The 12,275-nt window shown below is 39.3% G+C and overlaps 2 protein-coding genes across 3 annotated transcripts; one reads left to right on the top strand and one right to left on the bottom strand.

The window, feature by feature from the left end:
- The first annotated feature begins 968 nt into the window (after nt 1-968).
- Nucleotides 969-4,579, top strand: LOC21405559 (protein SCARECROW). Its single transcript, XM_010114726.2, has 2 exons — nt 969-3,019; nt 3,799-4,579. Exons 1-2 carry the CDS (start codon nt 969-971, stop codon nt 4,256-4,258), a joined length of 2,511 nt encoding a protein of 836 aa, XP_010113028.1. The 3' UTR covers nt 4,259-4,579.
- Nucleotides 4,580-5,412: 833 nt separating this feature from the next.
- Nucleotides 5,413-11,366, bottom strand: LOC21405558 (probable galacturonosyltransferase 7). 2 transcript variants are annotated; one of them, XM_010114725.2, is made up of 10 exons: nt 10,930-11,366; nt 10,603-10,631; nt 10,450-10,506; nt 10,237-10,296; nt 8,366-8,441; nt 8,203-8,252; nt 7,807-8,105; nt 7,046-7,400; nt 6,420-6,953; nt 5,413-6,238 (listed from the first exon to the last, which is right to left on the bottom strand). In XM_010114725.2, exons 1-10 carry the CDS (start codon nt 11,078-11,080, stop codon nt 5,969-5,971), a joined length of 1,881 nt encoding a protein of 626 aa, XP_010113027.1. In that variant the 5' UTR covers nt 11,081-11,366; the 3' UTR covers nt 5,413-5,968. The 2 variants fall into 2 exon arrangements, with proteins under 2 accessions (XP_010113027.1, XP_024032287.1); XM_024176519.1 differs by having other exon boundaries at nt 7,807-8,102.
- Between the last annotated feature and the right edge of the window lie 909 nt (nt 11,367-12,275).

The following is a 12,275-nucleotide window of genomic DNA, read 5'->3' as shown; positions in this document are numbered from 1 at the left end:
GCTCCATAATAACAGTATTGTTTGCCTCGGACTTCATAGTAATGGTCGTTTTTTAGCCTTTAACGCCATTGAAAACGTCCAAACGCTCAACGACGAGCAGTATTGAAGTGCCCAACCCACCCAAAAACCCCCCACCCCATCACCAATCTTCTGCCACTCTCTCTCTGCTCCTTTATTTTCCCTTTCTTCCCCTTTTTTTTTTTCTTATCATCATCTAAAAATTAGGAAAAACTAAAAACACATCTCTTATATTCTCTCATATATATATATATATATATATATTTATTTATTTGGGTTACTTATTTGGATAATTAAGAGCTTATTAGCTTTGCAAAAACACTATTTTTATGCAATTTTATTACATGGGTTTTGGGCAAGTGACAAATGAAGCTCATCCATCCAAGCCAAGACGCATAGCAATCAAACAGCCACCCTCCTCTTGCAGTGCAGCCTCGACTCTCTCCCAATCAGCTCTCCAACTATTTATTATTATTATTTACGCTTTTTTTGGGTTTCTCTTTCTCGGTTGAATGAGAATTTTGAGAAGTCAGATAGATAGATCCAAAAGGCATGGTTTCTGCCTAGTTAGTAGTTATACATTATTATAATAAAAAAGGAGATGAGAGGAGAGAGTGAGAAATTATAATTAGGGGGTCATAGAAGGTCGTGTTTTGGGGTTGTGTTTAGAGACTTTGAACTAGCTAGTGAGAGAAACAAAGAAAGAGAAACGAGGAGAGAGAGAGTGGAATCCCAAAGCCACTGTCCAGTTCCTAACGCCGTTATCTGCTTGGCTTCCCCCCCTCTTCACATGCTGCTCTCAGAAGTAGTTGTTGTAACTTTGTATTAAGAGTTTTATCTTCTTCAGCTCATTTGGTAAGTACCAATACTTCTTCACTCTTTTGGTTATTTACTTCTCTTTGCTTTGTATCCCAAATTCTTCATCTCACTTTCTTTCTTTTGTCTCCCTTATGGCTGCCATTGACAATGCCGGCGGCGACACTAGTACTGATGTGAGTGGATCAAACAGCAGCAACAACAACAACAAAAATAGTACTAAGAGTACCCATGTCGGAGCTTCCCTTCCGGTGACCGGCGTCTGTTCCAGTATCAGCACCGGTAGCAGCAACAGCAGCGAAGAAAAGACGACGACTAATCGGCAAAAAACCGTAGGAGGAGGAAAAATGGTCCGGAAAAGAATGGCTTCCGAGATGGAAGCCGTACAGACCGCCACCACCGCCGCTGCAGATTACCTCAGGCTCTCCCGTCGGAGCAGCACCGTGGCGACCACTTGCGCGGCCGCCACGATGACCATCGGGTTCTCGTTCCCGACGGTGGTAAATGAGGGCGATGACAACGACGACGTCGTTTTTAATAGTAATAATAATAATAATATTAGTAGTAATCAGATGAGCAGGGTGATGAGTTCGGTTGTTCCCAACTACTCCACTATGCTGGCACCACCACTACTACCGCCACCATCTCCACAGCCACAACAACAATGTTCAACCAATTTGACCAATCTGACGTCAGGTGGGGTTTTATCTTGTTCCTCCGCTTTCATCGACCAATCCAATCCAATCCAACTTCATCAATACAATCAATATCCTCAAAGGTCTCAGCCACAGCCGCCAACTACGACTCAATCGCCCGCCGTCTGCGGGTTCTCGGGCCTTCCGCTGTTCCCGCCGGAGACCAGCCGGGAAACCAACAGCTCTTCCGCCAACAACAATAGTATTCCCAGCCCGAGTAGTGGTACTTTAAGGACCACGACGACGAGTACAACTTCTTCCATGGAGGACAACAACCACAACAATAACAATCACCACAACACAAATAACAATAATAACTCGGCCGCCACGGCGTGGATCGACGGGATCATTAAGGATCTTATCCATAGTTCGAGTAATGTCTCGATTCCGCAGCTGATCCAGAACGTGAGGGATATCATCTTCCCTTGTAACCCCAACCTCGCCACCCTCCTCGAGTACCGTCTCCGCTCTATAATATCCGAGTCAACCGCTCCTCCTTTGATGTCCAACCTCCCCATTACGACGTCGTCTCCGTCGCCGTCTTCTCAACCGACTTTTGGCCCCGACCACATGTACTTGCACTGGGGAGGAACGGTAGGTGCCGGAGTAATTCCCACGATTCTTCCTCCGGCCGTGGAAGAAGTCCATAACCAACACCAACACCAACAACAAGAACAAGAGAATTCTTCTCCCAAGATGGAAGAAGTGATTACAACGACCGCGACCACGGCCACAATCACGACACCACCTTCAAATCAAGCACTACTAATTAGAGAGAAGAAAGAGGAGTTGCGGCAGCAGAAGCGGGACGAGGAGGGGCTCCACCTCCTGACCCTCCTCCTCCAATGCGCGGAGGCCGTCTCGGCCGACAACTTTGACGAGGCGAACAAAATCCTCCTCGAGATCTCGGAGCTGTCAACGCCATTCGGGACGTCGGCGCAGCGCGTGGCGGCCTACTTCTCGGAGGCGATGTCGGCCCGGCTGGTCAGCTCCTGCCTGGGGATATACGCGGCCCTCCCGGCCACCTCAATTCCCATCATCCACACCCAAAAGATGGCCTCCGCATTCCAAGTCTTCAACGGGATAAGCCCGTTCGTGAAATTCTCCCACTTCACCGCCAACCAAGCAATACAAGAGGCTTTTGAGAGGGAGGAGAGAGTTCACATAATTGATCTCGACATCATGCAAGGGCTGCAATGGCCGGGGCTGTTCCACATCCTGGCTTCGAGGCCCGGAGGCCCACCGTACGTGAGGCTGACGGGGCTGGGGACGTCCATGGAGGCCCTGGAGGCCACCGGTAAGCGGCTTTCGGACTTCGCCGATAAGCTCGGCTTGCCGTTCGAGTTCTTTCCGGTGGCTGAGAAGGTCGGGAATTTGGACCCTGAGCGGCTCAATGTCAGCAAGAGGGAGGCTGTTGCTGTGCACTGGCTGCAGCATTCTCTTTACGATGTCACTGGGTCTGATACCAACACGCTCTGGCTTTTGCAGAGGTAACAAATATATATGTAATATAGATATCTGTGTGTACATTTCGTCAAAGTGAGTTATCCTTTTTTTTTTTTTCACGGAAACATGGAACCTTTTTCCTTTCTTTTCTCTTTTTTTTTTCTTTTTTTTTTTTCCCTCCAGACTACTTTTTTATTTGTATTGTCATCGCTGGAGACATTGAGTTGATTATTTGGACGTTTCCGATTATGGTTCAATAATAAAGCTTTGAATAAACGAGTTAAATCGACAATGCATGCTATTATTTATCCATCTTGTAGGAAAGGTACTTTAAAAAAGAGAAGCCTATATATACATGATGACCAGTACTTTTTTGGCTATATAAGCAATAATGCACTATATAGATATATCGTTATGTCTCGTGAGTCTTACATATATACTGACGTAATATTATATATACATGTATAAAACCATGCAACCTGATTCCCACTGTAGAGAAAAAGTTTCATATTCCAAGTTATAACACATAAAGAACATGTATATCTTCCGTCTTAATTTTCCTTTTTTTTTTTGGTCATTTCTTTCCTTCAATATTAGCAGGAATTATTATGAAGTTGGGCTTTTTAAACATTGGATTTAATTAAGATCACATCGAAATGAAAAGTACGGCAAATTGATATAATGTGATATGAGTTATGATGGTTTAAACTAGAGCCTTATTGATCGGGTATTTTTACCCTATTGTAGAATTGTCCATGAAATTAAATGACACGTATAAAGTAAAAGTTATCAAAGCTAAATGGGTTTTGTTGTGTGGTTTCAGATTGGCACCGAAGGTGGTGACCGTTGTAGAGCAGGATTTGAGCCACGCGGGGTCGTTCTTGGGGAGGTTTGTGGAAGCAATACACTACTACTCGGCGCTGTTCGACTCGCTGGGGGCGAGCTACGGGGAGGAGAGTGAGGAGAGGCATGTGGTGGAGCAGCAGCTGCTGTCGAGGGAGATAAGGAACGTGCTGGCAGTGGGAGGCCCCGCGAGGAGCGGGGATGTCAAGTTCCACAACTGGAGGGAGAAGCTGCAGCAGTCGGGCTTCCGCGGCATTTCCCTCGCAGGAAACGCCGCCACGCAGGCCACGCTGCTCCTCGGCATGTTTCCTTCGGACGGATACACGTTGGTGGAGGACAATGGCACACTCAAGCTTGGCTGGAAGGACCTGTGCTTGCTCACTGCTTCTGCTTGGAGGCCTGCAGCATTTCATGCCACTGCTGCAACTCTTCACTATTAATTATATGTCATGATCTCAAGCACTGAGAGTTGCTGTTTTCACATTTTGTCTTTTTTTTTTTCCATCAAATCAAGGTGCATGATCAATATGTTCTTTACAGTTACCAATATGAGAAAAATACTTGCCAGGGTAGAGCTAGAAACTGGGAGGTATAAGCTGTTATTGGTAGGCTCCTGATCAGTTTGAGTATGCATTTTGTCTGCAATCACCTTTCATGAGCCGGCCAATCTTAGTCTTCCAGCTTCCCCCTTCTGTGTACGTCGGTTTTTACTATTTGTTTATTCATTTTTTCCTGTTGCAATTTACTTGTTTCGTTAGAAGATTTCTCAATTAATGGAGCATGAGGTTTCTAGAAACTGTGAATTTGAGTTTATGATTAGGCTCATCTGCTTTATAATTCCTTCATAGACCTATGTCCAGTGCCGTTTTGTTGATGAAAATACTCCCGAGCCCAAATTTAATGATAGAGAAATACCATTTAGAAACAATGTTTTTGTGCTACTAGCATGGTACAAAAAAGTGTCTTTGTACTGAATGTTGCCTCAAACAACTCTTCTCCCCACTCCAATTTATACCACCATATCTTTGCCAAGCCCAAAGTCCATTTGGCACAAATAGCTGTGCTTAGAATGATCCAACTAAATTATATGAAAATTCCCATCCCACCCGCTCAAAGAAGGACAATATTTACAGGGTATTCTTGACAAATACCTCTTAAAAGTGCATAAGTTAATATTTTGACCATTTGCTTTTGATTTATAACATTTTTAGTTAAATAATTACACTAATAAAAGAGTATTTACCAAGAGTAAGGAGTAAAAGTTCAGACTCGTGTACTCTCAAAAGGTAAATTCTCCATTTTTTCCATATATTTTTTTTCTCTTTAACTAAGATCTTTTACTGGAACCAACTTCAAAACTTCTCCAGGTTTCTCTACTGAGTATTAATCAGTAAAATTTCCTTGCAGAAATCAAAAGAAGGATATTGTATACTCATCGTATATAAATACCTTAGAGCACCTGAATTTGGAATATGCCAAATCTAATAGACTGGTTCCAAATAAAAAAAAAAAGCGTTTGAAAGGATAGACAAGTTTCCCGGAAAAGAAAAAATAAGGGAGTGAATGAACTTTGTCCAATCATATTCTCACAATCTAACAAAAAATAAGTGATTTAATTAAATAAGATACAACCTTAAAAGAAGTATGATTTCTTTTAAAGGCATACAAGACTAGTCAGGCTTTGCAGCCAACAGTCGTTTTATCTCATCAAATGGCAATTGAATCGCTTTGAACTAAACATACTATCGCACCTTCCCGTATACAGAATTATTTGTGCATAATTCTCCACTCATTCAGTTTACAAATCTAAGAAGCCAGAAAGCTCCTCACATCACTTTATGGACTACCGACGAAATTCCAATTTCAATCCTCTTGTAATTGTGACTTGAAACCTTTGGCCGTGATCAGGAAGCCAGTCCCTTTGTGCTCTTCTGGAAAGTGGATAAATCTCTAGTCCTTGTATTTACCAAAAATAATTAGAATTTACTGTTTGTCAAACTCAGCATCGCAATCTCGTCTTCCAAACACCAAACCCTTTTGGGTCGTTTGATGAATACCCTCAGCATCCAAAAAAATCGGCATCCACAATTTGTTTCTGAGCTATGTCTCCAAGAATCTCTAGCAGACAACAAACGAATAGCATCAGCTTGTCACGGACTCACATTGCACTCACTCAAGAATTGATCTTCTTGGTTCCGGAAGTTCTTCCAATAATGCCTGTATTTTGGAATACCCAAGTCAAGCCAAGGTTTCATATTTCCATTATAGTGTAATACAGCAGCTCTTTTTATGGCTTTGATATCAAGGCCATAGTCGTAGCCTAGTCCAGACAAAGCCCAGGCATCATCAAGAACGTAAATCAAATCTTGAAAGGACAGCAAGCTTGCAACAGCTTCACTTAGTCCTTCTCCCATACTCAGCTGTACATAGATATTAAATGCCAACAAGTCAAAACATTAGAAACACACTGAAAGGTAAATTTTAGCAATAAATGTTAGAAAAAAATGCAGAAAATAATATAAAATGAACAAAATTGTTATTTGAGATATCAATAGAATTCTCAAACTGATTATGTGAAGCATAATTGTACCAATTATATACCTCCTTTAACAATCTTCCGTATGTTTCAGTAAGATCAACCTCCCTCCACTTGTCCAGGTCAATTACATTCAATCCAGACATCCAAACACAAGAGTTCTTATCGAAACTTCTTTCGCCCAGATAGCTTTTCAGAAGATTCAACCTTACAGAGCACATTTGCACTGCACCATTGACTTTCCCTCCCATGTTGAGGCTCCAAAGAGCTGACAAATCTTGCTGGACAATAACATCATCATCCAAAACCACAACTCTCTTTAAGTTCTGAAAAATCTGAGGTAGGAGGTAGTGTGAATGAGAAAAGGTAGACAAATATTCTGTTCTCATCTGGGCCACAGGTGGATTATCAACGCTATGGAAGGAAACACGAAATTCCACAGGCAATGAGAGTTCTAGGTTTTGGTTTTCTAGATTAAGGGCTTCAATGTTTAACACTCGAACTGTTGCTTCTTTATAAGTGTTTCTGATGAACCATTGTTTCATTGCATAGTAGTTCTGTCCATTTGTTAGCACATGAAAAACCTGATTCACACTTTCCTGAAATTGCAAACAGCCGGTCAGTGCCAAAATGACAAAAAGTAGATACAAATTAGACAACCAGACAAGGTTAGGAAAATAAACGGACTTACTTTCGCATGCATCACAGTTGAGTTGATTACGGCTGATGATGCAAGTACATTCTTGGAAAATATGACGTAATGCTGCAATGCAGGATCCATGTATTTTTCGGTGAGAGAGAGCTCCACATCACTTGGTGATTTGAAATAGTCTACTGTCAGTCTCATAGAAAGGCAATGGAGACTCTTTGGCATTGTCTGGACAGCTAGTTGGTAGAGGAAGGAACTTTGTCTCATGTGGAAGTTAGCTTCATCCTCGGTCATGTCAAATATTTGTCTCAATTTTTTGTCAACATTATTACAGTCCACAGGGAATGATTTAGCTCTGGCTATCACAGCATCCATTTTCTGTAACTTCTTTTGAACCCTGATTGAATAGTTTAAATTGTTTGGTTACTTTGAAAGTGGTCTGAAATAAATTACACTACAAACTGTAACAGGAAAAACTATTAGCCTAGACAACTGGATTTATTAATTTATTTTGTTAGTATTTGTAACATTATTGCCCAGGAATGCTAAAAGAGCAGCTGAGCAAAATCATAGAGGAAATTTAGGAGAACAAGTTGAATGCATATCATAGTACGAGATTCAAGAAACTGGCAATAGCATAACGTGCATGAAGGAGAATAATGATGAATAAAATTGCATTCTATCAGCTGTATGACAAAAATTTGGAAATTTAACTCAATCACCACATCTAAAAAAGCAACTCAGTTTCTTATTACCTGCAACTACAAAAAATAGTAAAATGGTATAAAGTTAACATGACTTACTGTGATGGAAGATCAGCATCTGTACTAGTTTCACTAAGAATACGCTCAAATTCCTGAATATTTTGTTTCATCTCTCGAGACAACTTGTCCTGTGCTGGTAGTTTTGCAATTGTAGGATAGTACGCTCTTGCCACAAATAATTTGTCCTTCAATTTCTTCACCATGGAATCCTTCATCTCCTCTTTATGTTCTTGGCGCCAAAGGCAGAAACTCCCATATTTCAATTCACATTGTTTGCCGCTTTCATCAACATATTTTGGATTTTTAGTTATGTGAGTAGGACCATCAGCTCTAGTCTTCTGTTTAAAATTCTCAATTAATAAGCGCGGCAATACAAGCACTAAAAAATAGTTTGCAACCTACCCAACTTTTCAGCAAAAGACTGATATTACATACATTTATAGTGGGAGACACCCGTGGAACTTTCTTAGCCGGTGCTGGAGAGGCTGCAAGTTGATTTGAGAATAGTTAAAGTTAATGTTATTTTAACTTTTGCAGTGGAAGAAGGAATATCACAGTTTTTTGTAAAAATAAATAACTAAAAAGCGTTCAAGCGGACCTTTTCTTGGAACATCATCATGCACAGTGACGCCTCCAATGGTTTCTTCTTTAGGCTTAGATTTCTTAAATATATCCTGGAACGTACAATTTGAGATGATGAAAACAACAGGTCAACCAAGAGCACATATGGCTTTTCAGAATCTAAAATAGTTAAGCTTGTATGTTAACCCATAGCATAAAATCCATTCATTGGAGAAAAGGGATGTCCATTTAGAAGAACTAATAAATCAAATGCAAGAAACTTATAAAATGCAGAGAAAATACATTACATACTAGGAGAAGAAAAAAGAAGTAAAATTGAGAAATAAAAATAATTGCTGCAATTACGTCCACAGGCTTTGATTCCTATTTGTAAAATCATCTTTCACCCAAAGAACAAAAAGATGCCACTGGAAAGCCTAAACTCCTTACAGACACAAATATACCCACGAGACATGGTCGTACAATTTCATCCTCTTGCAATCACCCACTTTTTAAATCCAACACGGATAGCAACAGCGATATCAAAAATGTACACTGATGGGACAACTTACAACTAGGCCTATATGAAGACCATACATGAAAAGAGTGAAGTCTTCCATAGCATGAACCAAACTTAAGTGGACTGGAGGAGTAACACAAACGAATTTTGACAAAATGAAGGGGAAAGAAAAAACATTTGTCTCCTAAGCATGTAAGAGACTGGAGACCATGGATAGCCAAACAGATAGGCTAAGTGCAAAAGAAGAAAAGAGAGCAAGAAAAAAACTATGTTGATATATAGTCTCCCTGATATTCCTCTTTTAAAGCTTAAGATCCTACACCATTTTGTATCTTCTATAAAACTGAGGGAAGCTGGTGTATATGTCATCATAGAAGTGCATAAAGTTGGATATGGGAGGATTCTCTTGTCGTTGTTAGTTGCCTGAAAGCCAGTAGTCAGTCAACCCAACCTTAATAGGAAGGCGTATAATTCATCAGAACTTTGTAACAAAGAAATTGGAAATCAATATTTATACTTCCAAAAGGGTAAATCCTCATAAGTTGAAAAAGAAAAAGACTGCAAACGAAATTTAAGACGCGCTTCACTCTTGCACTTAAAAAGTCAAAACTTAAAGACATGCCAATTTAAAGATAACAATAGTATTTCTCAACTGTGGAAATTATCTTAAAACACCAAGGCACAAAACCACTTATTATCAAACGTGGCACAATGTATAGGAAATGGCCTTGTGTACTTTTTTCCCATCTGATTAGAAAGGGTGTTTAAGCGCTTTTGTCCCTTGACTTCCCGTGATTTGGCCCTTTGAAACCTGACATTTTTTTCTTCATAATTTATTGATTCAGTCCCTAAATTTTTAAACTAGTGGCAATTAACTCCAATCGTAAATGGAAGTTAAATTCTGAAGAGAATAATTATCTTTTAGCAGCTGTGCCTACTAAACTATTATTACTCATGGTGTGGATGTTGCATACAGTGCAAAAATCATTGCTATAAGGATTAGATTATTTGGGTACGGTTATATCCATTCAAATGTCAAGAACCTAGTTTGAACTTAGATTTTCATTATATTTGTTGTTAACGAAACTTTCTTTTATTATCAAAAAAATTAAATGCAAAGGAACGAGGAGAAGAAGTCCTCGATGGTTAGAATTTAACTTCTTGCTCAAGTTCCTAGAGGAAAGACCAGAAGGTTAAAGACCAGAAGATTGCATACGAGTCCGCAACCCCAAGCGTCACGTGATTCAACAAAAGACAAAGAAATACTAAACAAATAGTTGCGCAAATTAAAAAAATTTTATCATCTTGATGCAAGATAGAAAACTCGCAATGATTTAAAAGCAAGAGCATATTTAAAGCATCAAAGATCATAACAATAAGAAATGAACCTTAGAAAGAGTTGGTGCTAATCTTCTCACAAGATCATCTACATGGCGCGATTGATCCCCCTAAAAACAAACCAAAGCATTTAAGACAATAAGGGATTCCTATGCTGTTGTGGACTAGAGTATCAATAACGCTTGAAGTGAAATTTCTAGTAGTCAAGTTTCCCAAATCGTAAAAGTTCTGAAAAAATACTCAAAAGTATGCACAACAATTACCTCAGACAGATCCGGCGTATCTCTGCTGCTATCTTTAATATATCCCCGAATTGGATTCTAACAAAGAAACCCAAAAATGACAATGAGACAAAGACGTCAAATGCACACTAATGGCCTAAATTCACAACCATGTGTTTGTTTCTAAATCCTTACCGAAGCAGAACTTTGTTCCGACACAAATCCTGCAAAAATTGGCAAAAAGATAACAAAGGAATTACACAAGGGCGACCTAAGAAAATATCAAATTGGCAAAAGAAATCGAAATCACGCAGTGGAATCACCAAAACACAGCAATGAGAGATCCGGAATTTCGAGGAATCGAAAGCGTCGATCCGAGCCAAATCGAGAAAAAACCAAGCACGAGAACCGCCATTATTGGGGAAGAAGAAACAGATCTAAGCCGCGGAAATTGAGATTCGGCACAACAGAGGAAAATGAAGAGAGAGAAAGTAGAGAGAGAGAGAGAAGTTGATAAGTTACCTGGCGATTGGAAGCCATTGTGAAAGCCGAGCAGAAACACGAGCGGAACGAGCATGGAGAGGAGAACGAGGCCGAGAACTCCAAGCACAAGGCCTCTCCACCGCCGCTTCGTCGGAGCATTTCCGCCGCCGCCGACGCCGCCGCTCTTCATGTTACTCCCTCCACTCTTGAACCGCAATACAAGGACAAAAATGAAAGCAATGGAACTGGAGAGAGTCCCGACCCAAATTTATGGGTCTTATGGGGGTCGAAAATCCAAATCGAATTGTATCAAATTGTCTCTCTCTATTAGTGTTGAGGAAGTACTAGAAGTAGAAGTTAGATTGAGATGCGAAACTCTTCTTCAATTCTCGCCATAACCGATTTTCTTTCTTTCGCAATCCATGATCAAATCACCCAGTACGTAATATCTGAAATATATATATTACATTACATTATATATGTGTGGTTATATATATATATATATATATATATATATATATATGCCTGGTTTCGATCTGTGAGAGGAGGAGGAGAGAGAAGGGCATGTGCTAGAATAGAATTACAGCGGCCTCACGGTTGTTTGGGGGAGGGGGTGAGATCCACTGCGGCTAGTTAACATTTATAAGGAAACGACTTAATGCCCCCTTTTTAATTTTGGAATTTTTTTTTTTTTTCTCTATAAGCTTTTTTTTTTAAGGGGTTTTTTTTTTTTTTTTTTTTTTTTTTGCGCTCTTTAAATTTTAAATGAAATAGTATTGTTTTCTTTAGTTTTTTTAGTTATTGGGCATTATTTTCTGAAATTAATAAAATATTGCAGAGACTAGAGTATCCCTAATTGATGAATAATGTTAAAGCACTTCCAATGTAATTCTAACCTAGTGTGCCATTTGTCATTAAGTATATTATATAGTAAATTTAATATTTAATTTTTATTAGTTGATATTTTACTCTTTCATTTAACTGTTACAACATTTGTATTTTCAAATCATTTTGAAATTTAAAATGTTACTTTTACAACTTTCAAAAATTATGATAAAAAGTAGATTTAGGGCTTGTTCTTTTGAGTGAAAAATTCAAAAAACGACAACTCGAATTACAACTTTATTTGAGTTCATGAGTTTTTAAGTTTAAACTCGAGTTTAAACTCGAGTTCAAACTCGAGTTTAGAACTAAAACTCGAGTTCAAATTTTCCCTTCAACTCGAGTTCAGAAACTCGAACTCAAATTAATGAACAGTATTTTTTCTATTCTTAAAAATGTTATAACTTTTTCGTTTTAATTCTGATTGAGATGATTTTTTTTATACGTTAACAACGAAAAGACGAATAAAACCTAACTCATATACCCTATTAAAATTTTTCATC

This window comes from Morus notabilis, unplaced genomic scaffold (assembly GCF_000414095.1).
Source record: "Morus notabilis unplaced genomic scaffold, ASM41409v2 Scaffold552, whole genome shotgun sequence".
In the NCBI taxonomy this organism is placed as follows: Eukaryota; Viridiplantae; Streptophyta; class Magnoliopsida; order Rosales; family Moraceae; genus Morus; species Morus notabilis.
Note: the sequence above shows the minus strand (reverse complement) of the source record. Positions and strands in the feature narration are given on the sequence as shown.

Bases quoted from the DNA above. Each gene is read 5' to 3' on its own strand.
- LOC21405559 (XM_010114726.2), top strand. From the start codon at position 969: ATGGCTGCCATTGACAATGCCGGCGGCGACACTAGTACTGATGTGAGT. The intron at 3,020-3,798 runs GTAACAAATATA...GTGTGGTTTCAG, and splicing joins ACGCTCTGGCTTTTGCAGAG to ATTGGCACCGAAGGTGGTGA.
- LOC21405558 (XM_010114725.2), bottom strand. From the start codon at position 11,080: ATGAAGAGCGGCGGCGTCGGCGGCGGCGGAAATGCTCCGACGAAGCGG. The intron at 8,253-8,365 runs GTCCGCTTGAAC...ATCAACTTGCAG, and splicing joins TGATGATGTTCCAAGAAAAG to CCTCTCCAGCACCGGCTAAG. The intron at 6,239-6,419 runs GTATATAATTGG...ATCTATGTACAG, and splicing joins ACGGAAGATTGTTAAAGGAG to CTGAGTATGGGAGAAGGACT.